General features: G+C 45.9%; 1 protein-coding gene across 6 annotated transcripts in view; it reads left to right on the plus strand.

The window, feature by feature from the left end:
* Nucleotides 1–17410, plus strand: part of LOC115457528 (death-associated protein kinase 2-like) — a 76362-nt gene that overhangs the window by 30363 nt on the left and 28589 nt on the right. For 5 of the 6 annotated variants that reach the window (XM_030186991.1, XM_030186992.1, XM_030186990.1 and 2 more), the window contains 3 exons: nt 1394–1465; nt 12871–13001; nt 16291–16512. In XM_030186991.1, the coding sequence (XP_030042851.1) occupies nt 1397–1465; nt 12871–13001; nt 16291–16512 (422 nt within the window). In that variant the 5' untranslated portion in view covers nt 1394–1396. The remainder of the gene's footprint in view (nt 1–1393; nt 1466–12870; nt 13002–16290; nt 16513–17410) is intronic. The other variant, XM_030186994.1, reaches the window with a different exon arrangement.

Below are 17410 nucleotides of genomic sequence, written 5' to 3' on the forward strand. Positions count from 1 at the left end.
CTAAAGGGCCCCTTTATCAGCATTAGAATGCACCTCGAGGTCCTGTGACTCCCTCAGGCACTGAATATTATTTTATTTATTCATTAGGATTTATTTACCGCCTTTTAGAAAGTATTGACTCAAGGCGGTGTACAGTAAGAATAAATCAAACAAAAGCAATAGACAATTAACAGCAGTAAAAATATTCAAATAACAATACTAAGTATGGCGTGGAGAGGCATAATCGAATAGGGACGACCATCTCTAAGGGCGCCCATCTCTGAGGATGTCTCCACGAAGGGGCGGGGCATCCTGTATTATCGAAACAAGATGGGCATCCATCTTTCATTTCGATAATACGGTCGGGGACACCCAACATGGTCGACCTTAGGGATGGGCGACCTCGGTTTTCGCCGATAATGGAAACCGAGGACGCCCATCTCAAAAACAACCAAATCCAAGGCATTTGGTCATGGGAGGAGCCAGCATTCGTAGTGCACTGGTTCCCCTCACATGCCAGGACGCCAACCGGGCACCCTAGGGGGCACTGCAGTGGACTTCACAAATTGCTCCCAGGTGCATAGCTCCCTTACCTTGTCTGCTGAGCCCCCCAAACCCACTCCCCACAACTGTACACCACTACCATAGCCCTTAGGGATGAAGGGGGGCATCTATATGTGGGTACAGTGGGTTTCAGGTGGGTTTTGGAGGGCTCCCATTTACCACCACAAGTGTAACAGGTGGGGGGGGGGGGGGGGGGGGATGGGCCTGGATCCACCTGCCTGAAATGCAAATCATTGATGCAGTGTTCTGTTTTGTAAAGTGCTGTCCCACAGAGGTGACATCCTGGTTGGCATTGTGATGTTCAATATGATATCTATCACACCGCTTTACTCAAAGATCACAAGGAACCACCGTGGAATGTGAAACCTGGCTTTCTTGGTTCTCAGCCTGCTGCTCTAACCATTAGGCTAGTCCTTCACCATCAGAAGAGCTGTACTCATTCCCCCCCCCCCCCCCCCCCCCGTAGAGCTAAGAGGGCTAGTCTTGGCCAACCCAACCCAAGCAAGAATATGAATTAGGTCTTCCAGTTAGTACCAAGGAGCACTGGGCATGCAAGCATCAAGAAAAGGTTAGATTGATGGAGGCCAATAATCATATATTTGACCCCACATTTCTTGTCCTTGTAATAAAGTGGGACAATAGGTTCCAGGATTGAAATAAATGGAATCGACAGCTGTTTCAGACATGGTGAAAGGTCAACCATGTCTGTTCCAAGCAGCACTGGAAAGTTCCTACAAAACTTCCCTGGTGCCTTCCAGTCAGGGAATGACAGAAGATTTCCCTCCTGACCATGGATGGGCTGACTCTGTGGCTTTCTAAAATGCTAATGTTCAGTCTCTTCTGTTTCCAGCTGATGGCCGAAAGTGTACAGGCTCCAGATCTTGCCAGTGATGGGGCCAGGACCCCCTCAGAAGATCCCGAGGTGAGAGGCATCCCTCCTGACCTCAGGAGGGAGCCTGAATGTGGTGGTGGCTTCTGCTTCCAGCTGATGGCATCTTCTGATTTATGTTGTGGAAGCTTGGTGGCTTGGGTTGAATATCTACTACTAGGCAGAAGGGAGGGGGAAGTAGAGATGAGATATTGGACACCCTGTGGAGGAAAGAAGAGGAAGGATTGATGCTGGACCACAGGGGGAGAGGGGGGGGAATGTAGGGCCTTGATCTGCCCCTGAAGGTATCCTTATGGCTTTACATATCCTTGGGCCCACCCTATTTATCCAACAACTATAATTTGCCCCTTGGCCTTAGCCAGTTGACACACAAAAAAATAAAATTCACATAAAATACAATAAAAACTCACCAAAACACAAACATATACAGTGGGGGAAATAAGTATTTGATCCCTTGCTGATTTTGTAAGTTTGCCCACTGACAAAGACATGAGCAGCCCATAATTGAAGGGTAGGTTATTGGTAACAGTGAGAGATAGCACATCACAAATTAAATCCGGAAAATCACATTGTGGAAAGTATATGAATTTATTGCATTCTGCAGAGGGAAATAAGTATTTAATCCCTCTGGCAAACAAGACCTAATACTTGGTGGCAAAACCCTTGTTGGCAAGCACAGCGGTCAGACGTCTTCTGTAGTTGATGATGAGGTTTGCACACATGTCAGGAGGAATTTTGGTCCACTCCTCTTTGCAGATCATCTCTAAATCATTAAGAGTTCTGGGCTGTCGCTTGGCAACTCGCATCTTCAGCTCCCTCCATAAGTTTTCAATGGGATTAAGGTCTGGTGACTGGCTAGGCCACTCCATGACCCTAATGTGCTTCTTCCTGAGCCACTCCTTTGTTGCCTTGGCTGTATGTTTTGGGTCATTGTCGTGCTGGAAGACCCAGCCACGACCCATTCTTAAGGCCCTGGCGGAGGGGAAGGAGGTTGTCACTCAGAATTGTACGGTACATGGCCCCATCCATTCTCCCATTGATGCGGTGAAGTAGTCCTGTGCCCTTAGCAGAGAAACACCCCCAAAACATAACATTTCCACCTCCATGCTTGACAGTGGGGACGGTGTTCTTTGGGTCATAGGCAGCATTTCTCTTCCTCCAAACACGGCGAGTTGAGTTCATGCCAAAGAGCTCAATTTTTGTCTCATCTGACCACAGCACCTTCTCCCAATCACTCTCGGCATCATCCAGGTGTTCACTGGCAAACTTCAGACGGGCCGTCACATGTGCCTTCCGGAGCAGGGGGACCTTGCGGGCACTGCAGGATTGCAATCCGTTATGTCGTAATGTGTTACCAATGGTTTTCGTGGTGACAGTGGTCCCAGCTGCCTTGAGATCATTGACGTTCCCCCCTTGTAGTTGTAGGCTGATTTCTAACCTTCCTCATGATCAAGGATACCCCACGAGGTGAGATTTTGCGTGGAGCCCCAGATCTTTGTCGATTGACAGTCATTTTGTACTTCTTCCATTTTCTTACTATGGCACCAACAGTTGTCTCCTTCTCGCCCAGCGTCTTACTGATGGTTTTGTAGCCCATTCCAGCCTTGTGCAGGTGTATGATCTTGTCCCTGACATCCTTAGACAGCTCCTTGCTCTTGGCCATTTTGTAGAGGTTAGAGTCTGACTGATTCACTGAGTCTGTGGACAGGTGTCTTTCATACAGGTGACCATTGCCGACAGCTGTCTGTCATGCAGGTAACGAGTTGATTTGGAGCATCTACCTGGTCTGTAGGGGCCAGATCTCTTACTGGTTGGTGGGGGATCAAATACTTATTTCCCTCTGCAGAATGCAAATAAATTCATATACTTTCCACAATGTGATTTTCCGGATTTAATTTGTGATGTGCTATCTCTCACTGTTACCAATAACCTACCCTTCAATTATGGGCTGCTCATGTCTTTGTCAGTGGGCAAACTTACAAAATCAGCAAGGGATCAAATACTTATTTCCCCCACTGTATATAAATCCCAGTGCTGATGCAAGTCTGTGGAAAGATTTCAGTCAGATGACAGAGAGAGAGCAGCTCCAACCACTAAATAAAGGGGGAAGGAGAGGCAGAGGAGGACTAGAGAAATGAGGAAGGGTAGAGAGGTTAGAGAGATCAGCAGCTGGCTAGGTGCTGAAATACTAGATGATTGCCTGGTGGCCTTTGGATGGTGGAGGGAGCTTACTAGACTTTCTCACATAATAAAAAGAGAGCTGGCATCCTGGGTGGAGCTGATTTCTGGACTTTCCTTTGTTAAGGGATGCATGCCATTCTTCCCAGAGATGTCCTCTGTGCATATGAACTGCCTTTTATCCTGCCGCTCCACTGTGAAAGGAAAGGGGGGCTTCCCTTTTTGTGGCTGGATACCCTTGAGTAAGTGCTGGGAGAGAATTTGCAGCGGCTCAGCTCTGGTGCAGGGTGTCTGACGTTCACAGGCCTGAAGTTTCCAGTGGAGTGGGAGGGTGTTCTTTTCTCACGTCTCCATATGCAACTCAAAAACGTTCATGCCGTGTCGTTTGCCATGTCGTTTATGAGAAGAGACGGCTGAGGGGAGACATGATAGAGGTATATAAAATAATGAGTGGAGTGGAACAGGTGGATGTGAAGCATCTGTTCACGCTTTCCAAAAATACTAGGACTAGGGGGCATGCGATTAAACTACAGTGTAGTAAATTTAAAACAAATCGGAGAAAATGTTTCTTCACCCAACGTGTAATTAAACTCTGGAATTCATTGCCGGAAAATGTGGTGAAGGCGGTTAGCTTAGCAGAGTTTAAAAAAGGGTTGGACGGTTTCCTAAAGGACAAGTCCATAAACCGCTACTAAACGGACTTGGAAAAATCCATAATCCAGGAATAACATGTATAGAATGTTTGTACGTTTGGGAAACTTGCCAGGTGCCCTTGGCCTGGATTGGCCGCTGTCGTGGACAAGATGCTGGGCTCGATGGACCCTTGGTCTTTTCCCAGTATGGCATTACTTATGTACTTCTTTCGAAAGAGCATGCGCTAGTCGCAGAGTGTATGCACTGTTAACGACACATGAAAAAAAAAACCCCACAAAATTGTTTTGTTGTTTTTTTCTGACATGCAGCGACACGGGGAAGGCTGTTGACGTTTCCCATGTTTGAAACGAATGCGCATCTCTGATATTTAGGGGTGGTAGGTAGGGAAGGGGCTTTGAATTTAGCTCAGGCACGTTCCATTCAGGTACAGGAGGGTAAAGAGCGATGGTCCTGCTGCGTTGGCGCTGGCCTTTGCATCGGATCCTGCAACATCTCACCAAGGTATAGAATTGCCCCTCCCCCAAAGGTAATGTTATAAAACGTCACCTAGACTGAAGGGGCAAGAAGGGGCCTAGTCTAATCCTAAGACTAAAATACAAGCAGCAATTCGACAGAAATTGCAGCTAAAGTGAAGCCATGGACATTTACGCTTGTTCGAGAGGATGTGCAAAAACACTTTTTATGAAGTTTGTATGTAATTCTCGACACCACTCACACTCTGCCCAGAACCCACCCCCAGGTTTTGTAAAACTTCATGTATTCGGATCATTGCGTGAACTTTTACACACGCAGTGATTTTGATAAACAGGCGTTAGGTGTTTATTCTGTCATACGCACGTGGAAAGTAGGAAGCAAGTCTGAGGAGTAGCCTAGTGGTTGGTGCAGTGAACTTTAACCCAAGGGACCCTGGCTCAAATTCCACTTTAACGCAATATTTATGAGTGGAGGAGTGGCCTAATGGCTAGTGCAGCGGGCTTTGATCCTGGCAACCTGGGTTCGATTCCTACTGCAGCTCCTTGTGACCTTGGGCAAGTCACTTTAACTCTCCATTGCCCCAGGTACCAAAACGTAGATTGTGAGCCCTCTAGGGACAGAGAAAGTACTTGCATAAAATGTGTACAGCGCTGCGTATGTCTAGTATCACTGTAGAAATGATTAGTAGTAGTAGAAATACCTCTGTAACAGGGTTCTTCATTCATACCAGTTCTCAGGACACAGCCAGCCAGTCAGGTTTTCAGGATATCCACCATGAATATTTGTGAGAGAGATTTGAATGCACTACCTCCATTGTATGTAAATCTCTCTCATGCATATTCATACTGCCTGATATTTAGCGCTATTTAATCAGCCAGGAACAGCTCCTGGCCAGTTAAATAGCATTTAACTGGCTATCTGCAAATATTCAGCGCATCGCTGGCTAAGTTTGGCGGCCAAATCGGACGGCCCAAATAGTGCCCTGAAGAGGCCAGGTACAAATCAAGGTAGGGTATACACAAAAAGTAGCACTTATGAGTTTATCTTGTTGGGCAGACTGGATGGACCGTGCAGGTCTTTTTCTGCCGTCATCTACTATGTTACTATTGGGCTTATTTTCAAAAGTGATCGCTGGCCATCTTCCGACATAAATCGGGAGATGGCTGGCGATCTCGGAAAAGCGGCAACATCGGTATAATCGAAAGCTGCTTTTTTGACAGCATCGCCTCGCCGGCGAAGGTTCAAAGGGGCGTGTCGCCGGCAAACCGAAGGCGGGACATGGGCGGGCATGGGCGTGGCTACCAGATGGCCGGCTTTCGCAGATAATGGAAAACAAAAACGGCGTTAAGCAGTATTTCGCCGGGTTTACTTGGTCCTTTTATTTTCACGACCAAGCCTCAAAAAGGTGCCCCAACTGACCAGATGACCACTGGAGGGAATGGGGGATGACCTCCCCGTAGTCCCCCAGTGGTCACCAACCCCCTCCCACACGAAAAAAATAAAAATAAAGCACTTTTTTGCCAGCCTCAAATGTCATACCCAGGTCCCTGACAGCAGTATGCAAATCCCTGGAGCAGTTTTTAATGGGTGCAGTGCACTTCAGGCAGGCAGACCCAGGTCCATCCCCCCTACCTGTTACACTTGTGGAGCTAAGTGTTGAGCCCTCCAAACCCCCCCCAACACCCACTGTACCCACATGTAGGTGCCCCCCTTCACCAATAAGGGCTATGGTAATGGTGTAGAGTTGTGGGGAGTGGGTTTGGGGGGGGATTTGGGGGGCTCAGCACCCAAGGTAAGGGAGCTATGCACCTGGGAGCTTTTCTTGTATTTTTAAAACATTTTTAGAAGTGCCCCCTAGGGTGCCCTGGCATGTGAGGGGGACCAGTGCATTACAAATGCTGGCTCCTCCCACGACTAAATGCCTTGGATTTCGCTGGGTTTGAGATCGCTGGCATGTTTTCCATTATTGCTGAAAAACAAAACAGGCCATCTCAAACCCGGCGAACTCTGGCATTTGGCCTGGCTAAACCGTATTATCGACAAAAAGAGATGTCCGGCCATCTTTTTTGATAATATGGTTCTGGCCAGCTGTTGCGCCGCTGTCAAAATAGATCGCCGGCGATCTATTTCGCCGGCGACGTTCAAGTATGCCCCTCCACGTAAACTTAACCGTCCAGAACTGAATATTGACTTGGCTGGTTAAGTTGAAACTGGCCAAAAATAAACTGGATATTTTATGCTGGCAGGGGTGTGCTGGTAAATTGTTAACAGGGGGCTCTCTCTCGCCAGCAAAGTAAAAGAGAATTTAGGAGGGGCCCAAGCCCACATTTTGGGATCCATTTGTTAAAGTAGCCATGGAGAACCGGCTCCCAAAATTCTTAAAAACTTAAAAACGGCTCTCGAGAGCCTGCTCCAGCACACCACTGAATGCCGGTCAGTGAAAAGGGCCAGGCATTGAAAATCTGGGCTGAGCACCGACCGCGGGAGGCAGGCCCAGCCAACTCCTGTGGTCTCAATGTCGACCCCATTGTGAACATCCTGAAAATCGGACTGGGTTGAGAGAACTCTCTGTTTAGTACTTGGAAAATTATGCTCCAGATCAAGAAGCCGGCCCTGGTTTTACTCACAATTCACACATGGGCTTGTAATTCCGATTTCCTCAGGCTCCTCTGATATAAAACCAGGGCTGGCACCCTGAGGTTGAGGCGGGGGTGCCATTTTCCATTTAAACTAACTGCAGAAACCCTTAAGCGAGCTGGCACGTTTAGTAAACAAGTGGTGGAAAGAGACATCACTGTCTTATCCTATTTTGAGCAATCTGTTTTTGAGTCTCAGCTAGACAAGGAGGGTCATTCAAAACCAAGGGTGAGGGCCTTGGTCTGTAAATTCTGAGAAAAGTCAGAGGAAACCACATGAAACCATGTGCAGGCTTTAAAATTGAAATACCACTGTCAGAAGAGCAGTTATGTTTCCTCAGCTAGCCGCCCTCTGTCACCCCTCAACGCAATACTCAGCTTCTCTTGAACGGTAGCCGCTGTACTGCACCATCTGCAGAGGTGAGTGATGTGGGGAAAAGAGGTTGCAGAAGTTCTGAACTGTAAGCAGGGTTCCAGGGTCCACCACAAGATTTTAGCAAAAAATGAAAGTGGAACTATTAAATATGTATATTTCCATTTTATTTAAGTTGTCTACAGAAAAAAAAATATTTGTGTTAAAGGTAGGAGGGAGCCTTTGAAGTGAAGAGGTAGAGGGCTCTTGCAGAGTGTCATGGGTGTCCCGTTTGCACCCAAATAATTTTGACACAAGAAGGTTAAGTACCTATGCTCAAGGTCACAATCTGAAAGTGAAAGAGCTTTGGGGAGGGCGGGGGGAGGGAATTGTGAAGAGCTTCAGGTGTCTTCTAGACTTCTTGCAGACTCGTTGCTGCTTTCACATAAAGTGGTGATGTGACGCCCGAGGAGGGACCAGATTGAAAGTTAGTTTCTATTTTTGGAAACCAGGAATCTTCTGCCCAAAGATTCATTTTGCATGGTTTCTGGCAAGAAATTGGGGAGATTGTGTAAAAGTCCTCTCCCCCCCCCCCCCCCACATCTTATTCTCCTGTTTTTTGGTTTGTAAAATTTTAATTTCTCTGCAGAAATTGATGGTGTCCTTAGGAGTTGGAAACTGGGCCACTTTCAGGGGCCTCATATTTTAGCGGACCCCCAGTATTTGTTTTTGAGGAAGGGGCTAGATTTTGCTAAGAAGTGACTTACTGTTTCCATTTTAACACTCAATTTATCTGAGTCTCCCAAACAATCTGAAAAAGATCCTTGATACAATTTTAATTGCAGGGTCACAGTTTTTTCAAATTAAGCCTCTAATAAGTGCCCAGATGGCTCTTTTGGCCAGACCCCAACACCCTGAACACCCCCCCACTTCTAGAAACTGCAGGTAATGAAGCCCTCAGTTAAAGGCCATGTGTTTTCAACTTGGTTTGTTTTGTGCAAAGCAAATTGACACACAGGATTTTTGTGCCTTTGCTCCTCTTGGGTATCTGCCAGGAAGAAGTTACAGTGTTCCTAGTGGATTTGCTTGCTGCTGTGTAAAAAAATTTCTGTCACCACCCATCAAGCTCCTGGAAAGCACTGCTGAGCGAGTTCAGAATTTGCATGTGGCGTTCTGGGAATGAACCAGCTCCTTTCTGGCTCCTTCCCAGAGTGACTTCAGCAGTTTGGCGGCATCGCAAAGGCGCTCTGAAAGTTACCAAATGGCCCCAGGTGGCTTTCATTTAATCATTTTTGTTTTGAATTCTAAAATATGCTTAAGCTGTCAGATGAGGGGGGCATCCTCCCTGTCCATCTAAAAGCAGTGTATCTTTAACACATTTAGGGGGCCTTTTACAAAGCCACGCTAGCATTTTTAACCTGTAAAAATCAGCTGGCAGTAAACGCTGCTACGTCCATAGGAATATAATGGGTGTCTCAGTGTCTACCGCCAGCTGATTTTTACCGCAAGCTAAAAACGCTAGCGCGGCTTTTGCCAGTGGTGTTTTGCTAGATTTGCCTTCCTCCAAGTCCTGGTCACAAAAATAAACTTTTTATCTTATGGGGAATCATTATGAATTCTTTATTTATGATCTGAAGGCCTTTTATGGGTAGAAGAGCAGCTGCAGACACATTCTTTTCGAATGTAAAAAAAAAATGTTGACGAGCAGCCGAGATTGGTAGCTCCCTTATGAGTACTCTTATGAAGATAAGAATTTACTTTCTTTGCAAACCTGAGTAGGCAATGTCAAAGCAACACAGAAACATGGGACTGTAAGGCCTCTCTTGTCACTTGCCAGTTTCTCTTTCAGTCGATCTCCGAGTCTCTTCTTGCTTTTTGCAACTAGGGGTCTCCTGTCTCTGTGGCTTTCTTAAAATCCATTAATGATTTTGGATCCTCCGCCTCCACTGGGAGGTCAATCAGTGCACTCATACCTGTTCCTAGAAAAAATATATCAACTGCTTTGATGTCAGCGTAGGATATTGGGTGGTAAGCGTGTCCAACTGATAAGTCCCTTCGATTTGTCGTATGTCATCTTTCGCTAGGTTTTAAAATTCAGTGGGCCCACCAATGCATCGCCTTCTATCTTTCCTACTAATAAACTTGTAATGGAGTTGGATGGAGGACAGTGGGCAACAAAAGCCATGGATGCACTGGCCCCCTTTATGATCTGAAAAGTTGTGATCGAAAGTCGATACTCATGTCACACAATTCACCTTCACCATCCACTTTTATGGCTCCGAGGCAGAAAATGCTACTTACGGTTCATCCCCCCCCCCCCCGATGGAGCAAATGCTGTCTAGCATCTCTTCCCTTTCCAGTAAGAGAATGTATTCAAGTTTCTTATTTCTTGACATACCGCATTTTGGACAAACCATCTATGGTCTTCATTCATTTTTAAGCTGGGATCACTTTGGATTCTAATGAGCTGAAGGAGGGCCGCCAAATATCTTCCCATGCGGGGCCACGTCAATGACATCCATCCCCATTAGCCTACTTTCGAACTTCATTGAGAGGTATCATCAAGGTTCTGAGCATCTCCAAATGTATTCTCATTTGTCTATTGAGAAACACTTTGTCCTTCAAGCATGCGGTTCTTTCCCCACATCCACTTTCCCCTTTCTGTCCTGAGCCTTGGTAGAGAGGCAGAGTAGAAGAAAACCCTCCAGAAAGACAATGGGGGGCTGCCAGTGACTCCCAGGCCTTACTTTAAAGAATACTGATGGAGGAGAAATGGAACGGCAATAAGTGATAAGAAAGAAATAGATGATTAGTACACTTGTCAACTGTGTACATTTCAGACCCTGACCCTGTCGCAGTGACCTTGCAGTGACCAAGCATGGGTGGGTAATTGGGTTGCAAAAGATTTTTCAAAGAAATAAGGGCCTGATATTTAGCGGCGGCAACTAGTATTTTGCTGACTCGCTGCTGGCATTATCCCCCTAAAATTCAGTGCCGGGCCATGTTCAGGCGCCAGCATTGAATTTCTGGATATATGGAGCTGGCGAAAACATAACCAGTTAAATGCGATTTTCAACACTTAACCATCTATGGTGAACCAAATAAAGATAGGACTGGCTTTGATGTGGTCCTATTTGCGCGGTTATCCTGGCCGGTTAAGTGCTGAAAATCATCCCTTAGCCGGCCAAGTTCTGACTCTGCCCCCGGAATGCTCCCAAAATAGCCGAGTTGGTTGCTAACCGGACATTTTCAGTGGCACTCTCTGGTTAAGTACCACTGAATATGACCAGTTAGCCCTGAACAATCAATCTAACCAACCAGAAGCCATGTCTGGCCCTTTAAATGGCTTTGAATATCGACCCCCTATGAAGGGGTGGACTGAGAGTGGTCTGCACCCCCAGGCACTGAGGGTGGTCTGGGCCCCCCGCCTGGCCGGTGCTCGACACCTCCCTTACTGCCACGCTGCTGCCCCTCCTACTGCCGCAGCCGACGTCCCTGCTGCCTCAGTCGTACCTGAAGGGCCCTAGTGGTCTCTGTGGGGGGGTGGGGAAGCATGTTCTTTCCTGCCTGCTGCTCTGCTGCTATCCCCCTGCCTGCTCGCGCCGCCGGGTTTTCAAAATGGTGGCCGAGACTTCCTGCGGTAGTGTATCATCTGTAGTTTGAGGAAACACTTTTCAACTGTAATCGATGAGATATATTACCTGTTGTGGCCTACGTCCGATCTTTCATTTTTGTTTTACGTCTCATTTGCAAAATTACAGGCAAAACTAGTTGTACCTAATATGGTTAGTGATTCAGGGGTAAAATACTTTAACAACCCATAGGATTCCACTGTTGCTTAGGTGAGTTGGCTGAACTCAAGCTTCTGTTAAACTTTAAGGTTTGCAGGTTTGAAGGTTATTTGTCATCTACTATAATAAAACGCACCCTCAACGTTCTGAGGACACTGACGTCACTGCAGGCACTCACACACCGGTTCGTAACTTCATGGTGGTGAAGCCACAACACTCACCATGTCTGCATGCCCTGCCCTCGCGTCACACGTGATGACTTTGAGGGCGGAACACGAAAACAAGGCAAATCAACGCACGGGGAGCAGTACCTACTCCTCCCCTTCCAACAAATCCAGCCGCAAATGACGACGTGCCCATCACCCTGGCCCCTTTCACCACATCACCCCGCCCCTTTCAAGGTACTGGCCCGCCCCCGGTACCACACTTCCCCTCATTACCTTCCCTCCCCCCTGTCACCTCCCATCCCCTTACGCCACTATCCCTGGTGGTCTAGCGGTACCTGTTTGCTCGGCCAGGAATGAAGGAACCCCCGCTTTCCTGCCCGGAGCACTGCTGCTAGCTGCCCGGCTGCATCATGTCTGAGTCCGGCTCTTGGTGAATCAAAATGGCCGCCGAGAGTTGAAGCTGCCTCGCGAGACTTCAACTCTCGGCGGCCATTTTGAAACGCCGAGAGCCGGACTCCCACACAATAAAGCAAGGAAGCTAGCAGCACCGCTACGGGCAGGAAAGAGGGGGCTCTTTCTTTCCTGCCCCGACCAAATAGGTACCGCTAGACCACCAGGGAGACAAGCGTAAGGGGAGGGGAAGGGAGTCCGGTGCCGGCTAGGGCCCGTTTCATCAGCGACAGAAACGGGCCTTTTTTTACTAGTTTTATATAAAAATGAAGAAGTAAAAAAAATCAGCAAGGCAGCCATTTTGTACTGGCGAAACATGGCCATGTCGGGCATGTTATGTTGAGATTGTGGGAGCTTTTAATCTATTAATAAAGACTGTCTTTCTCACAAGGTCTGCCTTGTTATTTTATCATCTATAAAAATGAAGGTCCACAAATAAATGGCATTTGATCCCTTTTTATTGGACAAATGCAATATGTTTTGTAGATATCAGAGCAATTAATGATTTGGGCAGCCAGATGCCTCTGTCTTCACCTACTGATTTTACAGGTGATTGCATATTTTGGGATTTTGTGTTTTAGAGATGATTGTTATGTTTTGTATAGTTGGGTTTTTAAAATTTTTTATTTTATTTATTTATTTAATGTTCAGCGTATGCAGCTACTGGTTGAATAAACCTTTGGTCCTCTCTGTGCTTATCATCTTCTCTTCTCATCTTCCTTTTCTTTTTGGCCAGGGTGAGCACAGCTGCCCAGAGGATGCTGGGCAGCCTCTGAATGAAGAGGACGAAGCCCTGAGCCCGACCATGGCGGGCTTCAAGCATGAGAATGTGGAGTCTCTCTATGAGCTGCTGGAGAACTTGGGCAGGTACGACTTCAGGGGAGAGGGAGGGTACTGGTCGCTGGCGCTTCTCTCTGATTTCAGTCTTGTCTCCACTTTGGCCACCGCTTGATGTAACTCATGGGCTCATAGTTGGTTGATAGTCCTGTTTTTTCCTGTATTTATCCACTCGTGACTTAGCTGCCCCGTTGGTAGGGTGACCTTCTTTCCCAGGTCAACCCAAATAAGAACTACATCTCCAGTGGGGTCTATCACAGTGGATTGATAGTCAGCTTGTCTGGCCTTAAGCCTGAAGAATTTCCATACATTTGACATTCTTGCATCAGTTCTTGAAGATATCCAGAGCTTGCCATGAGACGAAAACTTGTTGGGACAACAACAGAGAGTGATTGTAACTTCTCTGTAATTGGACAGCATGACGATGATGACAAAGACGAAGATGAAGATGCAAGTGATGAATTAGCACTACTACTAATGCAGATGATAACGACAATGATGATGATAAAGCATTCTTTGCTCTAAGGAAGTCGTGCTTCAGACAGAGTACAACTACTACTGCTTATCATTTCTATAGCGCTACTAGATGTACGCAGCGCTGTACACTTGAACATGAAGAGACAGTCCCTGCTCGACACAGCTTACAATCTAATTAGGACAGACAAACAGGACAAATAAGGGAAAAGGACAAAGAGTAGCAAGATTCTGGAATCCCAAAGAGTAGCAAGATTCTGGAATCCCAAAGAGTAGCAAGATTCCGGAATCCCAAAGACTACTACTACTACTTATAATTTCTATAGCGGTACTAGACATACGCAGCGCTGTACACTTGAACATGAAGAGACAGTCCCTGCTCGACACAGCTTACAATCTAATTAGGACAGACAAACAGGAAAAATAAGAGATGAGGGAATTACTAAGGTGTGGATGATAAAATAAGGGTACTGAACAAGTGAGTAAGGGTTAGGAGTTAAAAGCAGCATCAAAAAGGTAGGCTTTTAGCCTAGATTTGAAGACAGCCAGAGATGGAGCTTGACGTACCGGCTCAGGAAGTCTATTCCAGGCATATGGTGCGGCAAGATAAAAGGAATGGAGTCTGGAGTTAGCAGTGGAGGAGAAGGGTGCAGATAAGAGAGATTTACCCAGTGAATGGAGTTCCTGGGGAGGAATGTAGGGAGAGATGAGAGTGGAGAGGTACTGAGGAGCTGCAGAGTGAATTCACTTATAGGTCAATAAGAGGAGTTTGAACTGTATGTGGAAACGGATATGAAGCCAGTGAAGTGACTTGAGGAGAGGGCTAATATGAGCGTAGAGACACTGGCGGAATATAGGTCGTGCAGCAGATTCCTTTGATTCAGTTCCTGCAGACCCAGTAAAAGGCATCAGTAATATTGTGGCCTGGCCTGATTTAAAGGAACTTTTGTTTATCATTTAAAAAAGTATTATCAGACAGTAACTTTTTTACTTAAGTACATTTTTTAATGTGTTCTTCACTGTACTTTTACTTAAGTATTAAAATATACATTAATTTTGACTTTGACCTAGTACTTTGAACAACACTGCCTGATCCCCTGTGGTCCGTCCAGTTCATCTCTTTGCCCAGCTCACATGTAATACCATCCTCCCTCCTTGCTTCCATTCTGCCAGGACTCAATAACCGTGAAGGACAGACTCGGGACATTCAGTTTCTATAAGCTGTGAGGCGTGTTTCTGTAACAGAAGAATGCACGCCTACCCTATTATCCTTTCCTATAATATAATGTATCTGTTCTGTGTTTGTGATTTGACAGATGCCTTACCAATAAGTATATCAAAAAACCATGAAACTTGAGTGCAAAACTCAGGAAAAGAAAACCATACAGATAAAAACACGGACTTTTGTCTTCTGAATGACCCATATTAAATCATATTAACAACAATCTAGAATGTTGAGGAGATCAAAATAATTTATATACTCAATTGACATATATTCAAAAACACAGTTTTTCTTAGTTTTTTCTCTTTTTTTTTGTTTTTTTTTCTAAATATAAATGATCTTCATAAAATATTCTAAAGACTCATGAAACTAGAAGCTGCTTAGCTTATTCGCATCTAGTCCTCGTTATCCTGGAACTTTATCAACGCTGATCGCGACCACGACCAACGGTGGCTTCTAGTTTCATGAGTCTTTAGAATATTTTATGAAGATCATTTATTCCACTAGCAACATTCCATGTAGAAGTCGGCCCTTGCAGATCACCAATGTGGCTGCGCAGGCTTCTGCTTCTGTGAGTCTGACGTCCTGCATGTACGTGCAGGACGTCAGACTCACAGAAACAGAAGCCTGCGCAGCCTTCTACATGGAATGTTGCTAGTGGAATAGCAACATTCCATGTAGAATCTCCAATAGTAGCAACATTCCATGTAGAATCTCCAATAGTATCTATTTTATTTTTGTTACATTTGTACCCCGCGCTTTCCCACTCATGGCAGGCTCAATGCGGCTTACATGGGGCAATGGAGGGTTAAGTGACTTGCCCAGAGTCACAAGGAGCTGCCTGTGCCTGAAGTGGGAATCAAACTCAGTTCCTCAGTTCCCCAGGATCAAAGTCCACCACCCTAACCACTAGGCCACTCCTCCACTCCAACGCTCCAATTGAGTATATAAATTATTTTGATCTCCTCAACATTCTAGATTGTTGTTAATATTGAAATGAGAGGAGACTTCCTTTATGATATAATCAGTTGATTCCATATTAAATCATGACATTTTAGGTAAAAAACACAAAACCCACACATGCACACGCAGAGAGAGAGAGAGAAAAAACCAAAATGCACATTTTAGTGTAACAGTAAAGCAAATGTTGAAAAGAATTTTGTATGGTAGAGTGACACTTCATTTAATTTCAAAAAAATTCTTTATGCATTAGCAGGTCAGAGAGTTTAATGTCGGGGAGGAGGGGAAGTCACGTGTGTGCCCTTCTCAGCGTTAAATGGTTTTGTCCTTTTGAGAAACTCTGCACCGCTTCTAAAAATATACACTCATTAAGTGCTATTCTCAAGATGGTTTGATGTGTTTTGGCTGTCTTTCCCCCTCAATGCAGACTCTTTACAGTTATTAATAGCACTGCAATCAGTAGCACCTCAGATCCCAGACTCCTTTGTGTGTGTGTGTTCATTTCCCACAGTGCTAAGCTTCTTCTTTCCTTTCCTGAGAACGCATCTCCACCATTCTCGCTTCCCTTCTAAATCGCTTGTTATCCTCTCCATCTCGTCTGTCCTTCCTCACCAAAAGAGGGCGCCTTTCCGTGATTTGGTTCTGCTGTTTCTCTTGATGCAGTGGTCACTTTGGAGTGGTGAGGAAATGTCGGGAGAAGACCTCAGGGACCTATTATGCTAGCAAGTTCATCAAGACACGCAAGTGTAAAGGCAGCCGGCTGGGGTTGGACCGGGAACAGGTGGAGCGGGAAGTGTCCATTCTTCAGCAGCTGCAACATCCAAGCATCATGAGGCTTCATGACGTCTTTGCCAGCAAAGCTGAGATGGTGCTCATCCTGGAACTGTGAGTATACTGGAAGCAAGCAAGGCCTTGGGTGGTCTAGAACTGAGGTTACCAACCCAGTCCCTGCACCAAACAAACAAACTAACCTGATGTATTGAACAGAAGACCTGTTGCAGGGGTGCGAAATCTTCTAGAACCTGGTTGAGAATGAGTAGACTAGAACAATATAGAAAAACTGTACACTTGTACACAATGCACACGCCTGTCCTGTACATAAGTACATAAGCATCGCCATGCTGGGACAGACCAAGGGTCCATCGAGCTCAGCACCCTGTCACTGACAGCGGCCAAAAGAACAAGGAATTTGTCCCGCCCATCCTAGAAATACTGTATTATTCCCTTGTCCATTCAATAACATTCTATGGCTTTTTTCTCCAGGAAGCCGTCCGAGCCTTTTTTGAAGTCCGCTAAGTTAACCGCCTTTCAGGTCTGTGGGTAGAGCATTCCATATCTGCGTGCTTGTGTAGGAGAAGGTAGTGGCATGCATCAGCTTGTATTTTAGGCCTTTACAGCTGGGGAAGTTCAAATTGAGAAATTTGCGGGATGTTCTTGTGGCATTTCTGGGAGGTAGGTCCACTAGGTTCAGCATGTAGATTGGGGCGTCTGCGTGAATAATTTTGTGTACAATCGTACATATCTTGAACGCAATGCGTTCTTTAAGTGGGAGCCAGTGCAGTTTCTCTCTTAGGGGTGTTGCACTTTCATATTTAGTTTTTCCAAATATGAGTCTGGTGGCAGTGTTCTGGGCTGTTTGGAGTTTTTTGATAGTCTGTTCTTTGCAGCCCGCATATAGTGCGTTGCAGTAATCCAGATGGCTTATTACCATTGACTGTACCAGGGTGCAGAAGATGTATCTCGGGAAGAATGGTTTTACTGTTTTGAGTTTCCACATGGTGTG

The sequence above is a fragment of the Microcaecilia unicolor genome, chromosome 14, assembly GCF_901765095.1.
Source record: "Microcaecilia unicolor chromosome 14, aMicUni1.1, whole genome shotgun sequence".
In the NCBI taxonomy this organism is placed as follows: Eukaryota; Metazoa; Chordata; class Amphibia; order Gymnophiona; family Siphonopidae; genus Microcaecilia; species Microcaecilia unicolor.